The sequence below is a fragment of the Carex rostrata genome, chromosome 1 (genome assembly GCF_964058835.1).
Source record: "Carex rostrata chromosome 1, lpCarRost1.2, whole genome shotgun sequence".
In the NCBI taxonomy this organism is placed as follows: domain Eukaryota; kingdom Viridiplantae; phylum Streptophyta; class Magnoliopsida; order Poales; family Cyperaceae; genus Carex; species Carex rostrata.
The window spans coordinates 4,991,858-5,001,104 of record NC_135918.1 but is presented as its reverse complement, the minus strand read 5'-3'; the positions used below and the strand labels follow the sequence as shown (position 1 = coordinate 5,001,104).

The following is a 9,247-nucleotide window of genomic DNA, read 5'->3' as shown; positions in this document are numbered from 1 at the left end:
CTGAACCATCCAATATTAATCTGCAATCGAACCTGTACATGTTCATATGATCATAACTGTAATCCATATCTCTGCCAAGCTAATTAGCCTTATCATGCAAAAGAAACAACAAACAGGCCCAGCGTTACCTTCGCATATATTCAATAACCCAAATCAAAGAACGGGAGTACAAAACAATATAACCTTTGAACACAGACAATCCGACATTCCAATATCACACTGTCAAACTGATTTATTAATAAATCAACGTACTAGCTGCTTCACGAGTTAAATATCTTACACTTCATTTAAAAATATATAGGACTATTAAACTTCATTTTCTTTGATCAAGCTGAGGCAGCGGGAGCAGCTGTTTCACCCTCTTCCCAGAAGGTGGTTTTCTTTCCTGTCTTTGATACAGTTTTGAAAACATCATCAGGGGTGACATTTCCTTTTACTGTCACCTTCTGCTCCTTGATGTCGACATCAAATGACTCCACGCCTGTCATATAAAACCAAAATAAACAGCCAAAAAATTAGAATTTCAAAGTTGTCTTGCACATTGCATAAAAAAAATTTGCACTTCTGCATAGTACAGCCATTTTGTTTTTTGTTTTAAAAGACACCTTAATTTTAGGTCTTGTAATAAAATGTATATCCCTAAACCACATCATCTTTGAATCCAACTTAGGCTAAAATCAAACAAAGAAGACCCTTATGTTGGCTCTGAGTATAAATGAACAGGTTCAAAATCAATTTAGCGTGAGTTATAATGGAAAAATCGAGGGGATGTAATCTGTTGGTCACAATCATACTACTGTTGGATCTTGAGCATCATTCACTTATTTGCAAATGATACACACTTTGTTTAAAGCTAGTTGCAAATACAATTAAAAAAGATGGTCTTTTGCAAAAATTACTTTTGTTTTGGCACAAATCTACAAAATAAATACAAACTTTGTTATGGAAGTACCATTGGCGGCTGATAAAACATTCTCCAATGTTTGAAGTACCATTTGAAAAATGATACATACTTTATTTGGAATAGTTGCAAATACAAATATTATATGACTTATACAAAAAGAATAAGTAAATGAAAAATGTTTGAACTTTGAAGCACCATTGGCAGCTGATTATTACTGTCATAATAAAAGAAAAACACCCACAAGGCCACAACAGTCCCCAGCCATAGACATGTACTATAAAAGGAAAGATACATCTGGAAGGTTTTTTCAGGTCTGTAAAGGACATGTACTAGTAGGTTAACACTCAAGACCAATGACTTGACAAAAATCAGCATATCAGGATATCTAGAAAGATAAAAAATGTTTCTGATCATAACTTGGAGTGGGATGATTCTTACGAGCATGATTATTATCATCATTAATTCAAAGAACAATCTGCTGACTCCAGACATACAGATGCACTTTGCATGACGAGCAATTCTATATTGAAAAAGATGAAGCAAGAAAAAAAAAATTATAGAGAGAGGGTCAACAAAAGAACCTTGCATTTTACCAAGGACCCTCTTAACAGCTCCCACGCAGCCTTCACAGGTCATGCCAACTCTGAGGACAACTGTCTGCATTGGATACAAAAATCAAGTCTTAATTTCTCTTAAGATCATGCAAGAAACAATCAGTAAAACTGGGAAAAAATAATAAAAAAACACACATAACAGATACTAATAATGCCTCCACCTCGTTTAAGATGGAACGCTCGATCAGGGGATTAAAAACAACATAAATATGTTACACAAGCCTAATATTCCTTCAACAGAGATAACTCACACAGTACAAAGACATCAAAGTACTCGAAGTGCTAACCCCCTTTTTAATCCCACGCATAGCCTCTCCTATATTTCTGGAGATGAAAGTTCTAATCTATTCATAATCAATTATTATACTACACAAATATCTCCATGTAACACCATAATCTTCAAATTCATTGGGGGGGCACTAATAAGGTTGGTAATGACCAGTCCCCAAAGTCCATGGGATAAGGTAACTACTGAGTTTGGTAATGGCTAGGTATCATCATGTATCTTCATACCTTAATCTAAACTTTTCAATATTGTGTGCCAGCTGTGGTAACACCAGCAGGCAGGAGAATGGGGCCTATAGAATTTGGGGATAGTTATCACGCCTCATCAGAGAAAGAAGAGACATTGAAAGTAATTGTGCATCTAAAAGGAAAAAGATCCATCCTAACTCTATTTTTCATGACCCAACAAATGATGCCTCAGATTCTAATAATGAGAGGAATCGGATGGTTTGACATATAACAGTGGATAGAGGGAAAAGGTTGTAAAGTTTCAGCTTAAAATAAGGTAGGTGTGAGGTTTATTTGTCTTGCATGCAAACCAGATATCATTCTAAATGTATGATGTCATATTGAAATTAATATTAATTGAAGTATTTCTCTACAAACATAGTATTATAATGATCGCTAACAATTGGATCGGGAAGACGATCAAATAGGCTACTGGGTATTATGAATTGGAATAAATCAATAGGAAGATCTACATGAAGAAAAAAATTAAGTTTTGTCAAGAGAAAATCGCCTCTTTCTCAGCTTTTATCCCCAATCCCCTCGAATCTTTCCGCGATTGATCCCGAATAAACAAGATGAGCTACAACTTACAAGCCTACAATCCTTACTAGAACCGTGACTACAAAAGGTATTATGTTAACTAATTGCTACAGAATTCAAACAACAAACTTAAAATTAAAAACAAAAAATCAAACCGAAGAGCACCTCAGCCATGGGAGCCGACCGATCGGACAGAAACGAATCAAGTAAAGAGAATAAAGAGGCGAAAGAATTCTGCAAGGTATTGGTATTTGGTAGTTGGTACTAACCGGTCGGTCGGATGGGTACTAATATATGAATCGACAAACTTGTGGGTTAAAGACCAAAGACCAAACAAAGCGCATACTCTTGGAATACGTAGACCGCGTCATTACTAGGATCTCCTGTCGGCGTTTAGGTGTGTAAGCAATGATCTCAGCCTGAGATAGATTTGGGTGTGTAATCAAAGGACTAGTCAGAGGCGGAACGGAGAAAAGCGAACTCGGAGACGCCCAGATCTCCCGAAATTTTTATTAATTGAAAATATATTAAATAAGAGGAAGGTTCAAATGCACCAAAATTATATACTCCAAATCTATTCCAAAATCTAGACTGTCCAATTTACGCTAATATTCGTGCTACTAAGAAGCGCTGGATTTTATCTTAACGGAGCGGTTCCGTTAAATTTTAACAAGTCATCAGCGAAGGGAGCTTGTTTTCTGTCTTCTCCCTCTCGATGGCTTCTCTCTTCTCTTTGCCCTCCTGTTTTCTCTTCCAGCGGGGGTCGTTTCCTCCTGATCTTGTCTCTCCTTCCTCCCAGAGAATCGAAGGCACACACCTCAGCTTCGATCCGATCCGGTCAGTTTTCTTTCTGATCAGTCAAGCAAAACCCCAAGGACTCTACTTTCTTTGATTTTTTTTATATATGACTTGTATTCCTCTCTTTCTTGGACTTTCAACTATACACAAAAAGTTCAGTTATTTGTGAATCATTGGAGGTCAGTTGATCGCAGTTGAGAACACATTCAATTTTATAACTAGGCATGCCACCCCTGAGGGTGCTTTTTTTTTTGGTACCATTTTGGTAAGGTTCCTGACTGCTGTTTTTTTGGATAGGGAGATTGATCTTGCTTTTGATCCCTCGACTTCTTTTGCATTAATTACACAATCAGTGGTAAATTGAGGTGTAAATTGAGCAACATTTCAAAATCGAATTTAATTAGCAAATTGGGTGCAGTGGGTGTCTATTATCTGTAGTCTGGAGTAGATATAATCCATAACTATTATGTTATTGATGAACAATGTTATATTTTGTAGGCATGAATCCCAAAGAGAACAATAGGTTTGTGAAATCAGGGAGGACACGATGGTGAGTACCAAATGGCAAATGCAAAGAGATGTTATTTTGTGTTGTCGCTGTTAAAAGTGTTGCTCAAGTATTCAATGTTGAGTGTGTACCAGTTTTTGTGCATTATTTTGAGTATTATGTTGATTCATTTTTTTAATTATTTAAGAAATATAAAAAGATATTCAAGGAGCAATTGCTAATTTCTTAATTTTGAAGGAGCAATAAGTAAAAAGGAGAAGCCTTGTTAGATGAATAAGAGTTGTTGTGTATAATTTTTTATTAGGTTTTGTTAGTGTTGATTCATTTTTTCTGAAGTAACTTAGCATCTCACTATTTAAAATTATAGAGCCTTGTTAATCCATTTGAACCATAGGACTGTCTGTAGTACCATCTTCACAATTTTTTCTTTTGATTCTTGGCACTAATCTCAATGCATGATCAGACGGTGTAGATACCCATTGGAATGCCCCCGCTTCCATTTTGAAGAAAATAACTTTGAAGGAGATAGAGGGTTTTTTTTGTCCTTTGTGAGAAGCCAGTGAGAAGGAGAGAGGAAATGATTAGCGTAAATTGGAATGATTACGACGAAGAGAGGAAACATAAGCTCCCTTCGCTGACGGCTAATGACTGATTTAAAATTTAACGGAACCGCTCCGTTAAGATAAAATCCAGCGCTTCTAGTAGCACGAATATTAGTGTAAATTGGACAGTCGGGATTTTGGAATAGATTTGGAGTATATAATTTTGGTGCATTTGAACCCTCCTCATTAAATAAATATCGAAATTAGAGAATGTTTTTAGTTTTTTTTCGAGATATAAGGAAAACATTTTGATTCATTACGGCCTCTGGCCGTTATGACTTATCACGGCCAGAATTAACACTTAATCAATCATTCTAACTAGATTAACCATTTTCTAACTGAACCAGAAAAAAAAAACTTGTCCGTAATAGACAGAAACGGTCAGAATCTGTCCGTGATATATAGGAACTAGATTAACCATTTTCTAACTGAACCAGAAAAAAAAAAAAAAAATTGTCCGTGAAAAACAGGAACGGTCAGAATCTGTCCGTGATATATAGGAATGACCAGGTGCAAAAAAAAAAAATTACCGTGATAAACAGTAACAGCCAGAGCTCAAAAAAAAAAAAAAGATCTGGCCATTATAAATAGTAACGGCCAGAGGCTTCACTCACGGTCAAAGATTCCATTCTCCTTGAAAATATATATTTTATGAATTAAATTAAAGATGGTCTATACTCATTTCATTGTATTGTAATTCAAAGTCCAATGATATATATCAATAAAAGAAAAAAAGGATGTCCATGCTGGACCCCAAAAATCAAATAAGTGCTTTGATCGGACTAGGGTTGGTAGAAAAATTAGTAGTTCGTGATTCGATTTGAGTTTGATTCGAGTTTAATTTGATTCGAGTTTAATTTGATTCGAGTTTAATTTGATTCGTATTAGTTCGAATTGAAATGAACTCCACCAAGTTCGGTTCAAAATTAATTCAAACCAAATTCAAACTAGGTCTCGTTCGATCGCGAATCCATCGCGAACTTTTATGGTTCGAATCTCATAATAACATCGGTCGTTCATTTACTTGATAAAATTAAAATCCAAGATAGAGATGTTATACTAAGTGCACCGCTAATTAGCTCAAAAACTGAAATTAAATGTGATTAAAAGTAAATAGATGAATTTAGAGAAATTTGACACGCGGGATGTTAACGAAGTTCGGCAAAACAAAGGTCTACGTCTCCGGGGCGTCGCAACCTCTTTCTAGGTGCGCCTTTCTATTACCCAATAAGAAAGGTTTACAACTTGTGAACCGGCGAGCCCTTACAACCAAGGAAAGTCACACGGCCAAGAAAAGATGAGCGCCGGCGAGCCCTTACAACCAAGGGAAGTCGCACAAGCTACTTGAGATAAGCGTCGGCGAGCCCTCACAACCAAGGAAAGTCACACGAGCTACTCGAGATAAGAACAAAGTCTCAAAGTCTAGATAAACAAAAGAAACACTCAATAAATCACTCTAACCTAATCTAAATCAAGATTGGTGAAGTGGGTTTGAGGTTGTTTGAGAGATATTGAAGTTTTAAGCTCAATCAACAATGGTCGAACTAAAGCTACTAGAAAAACGCCTCTTTTGCAATTAGGGACGGCTAGGGTTAATTTGGGAAGAAAGCCCAAAGCCCTATTTATAGAAATAGCTCAAAAATGAGCTAAATGAGCTAAAACGTTACAACATTTGAATTCAAAGTGCAATTTAGGGTTTCAATTTTCTGACAGCTTAGTAAAACGTTACAACGTTTGTAAAACGTTATGTAACGTTTTGCACTGTGAAAACTTGATCAAAATCAGGAATTTCTGAAGTTTGGAAATTAATTAAAACGTTACAACTTTTTCTACAAATGTTATAACTTTTTAAAACGTTACAGCAACATTTTTTATTTCTTTGACTTTGATCGAGTTGTTTCACAGCATTTTCTTAAGGTATAATCGTTATAACGTTTTACAAACGTTACCAACGTTTTACAAACGTTACCAACGTTTTTATCCTGTTGAAACAACATCAAAAACACTTTACCAACTTTAAAATATTACAAATTAAATTCTTGATAAATATCTTCATGATTTCTTCAGTTCAAGCATTCTACATTGCAATTCCAATTCGGCTTGAACCTACATAATTCTAAAATAGATTAAATCGTAAAATTCAATAATTGTATGTTTTGCAAATTAGTCAAATAGACGAAAAAGATTATTGCTAGAACAACAAGAGAGTCATAATTTAATCTAGCCGACTCTCCCTCGCTTTCAAATCTCAATAACCTAGTTTTCTCTCTGCCTCTCCCTAACTCGCTCTACCTCTCGCTTTAAAACCTAGCCGACGCTCTCGGCGACTGTTACGTTACGAAACTTTTACAATTAATTTTTAATGATTTAAAGGCAAGAATCGAAAATCGTGCTAACAAAATGGAAGTTTAAACCTTAATTAAGGTTCCCCTAAATAAGTAAATTAAGTATGAATCGAAACCACGTCGGAATTTCGAATTTCTGAACCTTTATAGGTCCAGTGCGTCCGCACTGGTGGTGAGTGAGGGTGACTGACCCGCACTGGATTCTGTTTTCCTTAGTTGTTTTTTGAATTTCTTCTCAGTGTGTCCGCACTGGATTTGAGTGCGTCCGCACTGGAGTATTCTTCTGTGTTGATTGAATTTCTTTCCAAAATCCGTCTAAGTACTGAGTGCGGGTGACCGACCCGCACTGAAATTGAGTGTGTCCGCATTACGCTCAGACATTTCCCTTGTTCAGTGTTGTTTTCATGAAAATTTGACTAAGTACTGAGTGCGTCCGCACTGGAGTATTCTTTTCTGTGTTTTCAAGCTGCCGAAATTCTGCCAAGTATTGAGTGCGGGTGATCGACCCGCACTGAAAATGAGTGCGTCCGCACTCGTGTATATTTATGTGTGTTTTCAAATGCTGAAAAATGCTCCAAGTGCTGAGTGCGGGTGGCCGACCCGCACTGAATTGAGTGTGTCCGCACTCAGGGTATTTTTAACCCTAAAACTCAAATCGAACCTTCTCTCTCTCTCCACAGCCCACTTTCCCCATTTTTATGTGATTTTCGCCCAAGAGAGAAGAAAACGAGCGTGAGAGCTTCCTTTCCCGCTCAAGCCCCGATTGTTGCGAGAAATCGAAGTTGGAACCGAGTAAGCTGCCGTGAATCTCTCCTAACTCTCCGATTCGGTATTCCTTTCTCTCCTTCTCTCTTTCGAAACCTTGAATTTTCTCGATTTCTCAGATTTTCATTTTAAACTCGAGATTTGTGTTCGAATTGTTCGAGGATTAGTTCCTCTACACTCCTTGCTTGTTTATTTGTCAATCTTTTTCCCGATTTCCTTTCGATTTGTGGATTTTGATTTTTAGGGTTTTCATACCAAAACCTAAATTGGGCATAATCGTGAATTGATAAGTTTAATCCAACCGATTAGACTTGCAATCGGTAGGGTTACCTCTTGATCTTGGATTTCTAGAACGTTTAACGGTTAATTTGAGGTTTTGACCAAATTAGGGTTTAACCAATCGGTAAATCGAATCGTCCCGAGGACCAAAGTAGTGAAACGGTGAATGAATTGTTACTTAATTGGAATTGTGTAGGGTTTAAAGGACCCCGAAGTAAAGTGTGTGAAATGTAAAGGTTTTAAGTAAGGAGTGAGGAATTGGTTAAAGAATATATGAACCCTAATACAACTCGAGTGAATACCTCGATCATGAACCACGGTTAAACCTAGTATACGTGTAATATAGGTGTAGGCTCGGTCGAGCAAGACGTTGCGAGGCAATTCGAGACGCCCGATCCTTAACTAAGCGGTACGCTCGTCGTAACCAGGTGCGGGATTCTTGGACTTGTTTGATACTTTATTTTCAGGAATTAAACTGTTTATCGTTTGTCATGTTGAATATCATTGATTGCATCATTGAATTGTGTAAAGCATTTGCATAGCCCAATCAAATTAAACTCGAATTGATGTGACTTAAGTGATTTTGCATTCTGGTATGGTTGTAGGTTGTGTCGATCTATTATGATCTAATTTGATTGAAAGTCACCACGATTTGATATGTATGTGAATGAATTTACGAAGTTAAGCACTTGGATCCAATGAATTTGCAAAGTCGGGCTGTATGCTGGCTTTGATTCCCAGGATCCTAAATGGCCTTAGGTGAACGGCCCTCAATGTTTCCCAGTACCGGTTGGGACGAGGGAGGGTAATTATGTTATGATGCGTGAATTGGAATCGTGGGTGACTAGTGTGTAACGTCTGTGGCTCGGTGGCATTCTCCTACGTGTTAATGCATTTGGACGGTCAATTGAATATTACGAATATTGGAAACGATTCTAAAGAGGATTTTCTTTATGTGACTTGAACCAGACCTTAATAACTGTTAAGCCAAGCGATTGCAGATGGGTGTCAGATAAAGGGTCCAGCTCGGTGGGCCATCTGTAGGTGTCAGTAACCCTACAGATGTGGGTTTGATAAAGGGTCCAGCTCGAAAGAACATCTGTAGTTGGTACAAGCCATAATGAGTCGAGTTAAGCCAAATACATGTTGTGTTTGAAATTCATCTTGGAAATTCCGTAAACTGTGATTCAAATTGGATTAATTGTTGTCAAGCATTGGCATTCTATTATTTATGAATATATATCTGTTTGAATTGTTATGGTTTGGGTTTCATTTTTTAATATGGAGTTTGATTGCAAGTCCAATAATCTAAAATGTGGCAAATTTCGCACTGAGGATTTATTCTCACCCCCACCCTTCGGGTTACTTTACAGGTACTG

At 37.0% G+C, this 9,247-nt stretch overlaps 1 protein-coding gene across 1 annotated transcript in view; it reads right to left on the bottom strand.

Annotated features, from left to right (window-relative positions):
* Nucleotides 1-214: 214 nt before the first annotated feature.
* The window catches only part of LOC144553728 (copper transport protein ATX1-like), a 47,610-nt gene continuing 38,577 nt past the window's right edge, over nucleotides 215-9,247 (bottom strand). The window contains exons 2-4 of the mRNA XM_078301934.1: nucleotides 2,737-2,799; nucleotides 1,486-1,561; nucleotides 215-481 (exon numbers count right to left, since the gene is read on the bottom strand). Of these exons, the coding sequence (XP_078158060.1) occupies nucleotides 327-481; nucleotides 1,486-1,561; nucleotides 2,737-2,745 (240 nt within the window). The 5' untranslated portion in view covers nucleotides 2,746-2,799 and the 3' untranslated portion in view covers nucleotides 215-326. The remainder of the gene's footprint in view (nucleotides 482-1,485; nucleotides 1,562-2,736; nucleotides 2,800-9,247) is intronic.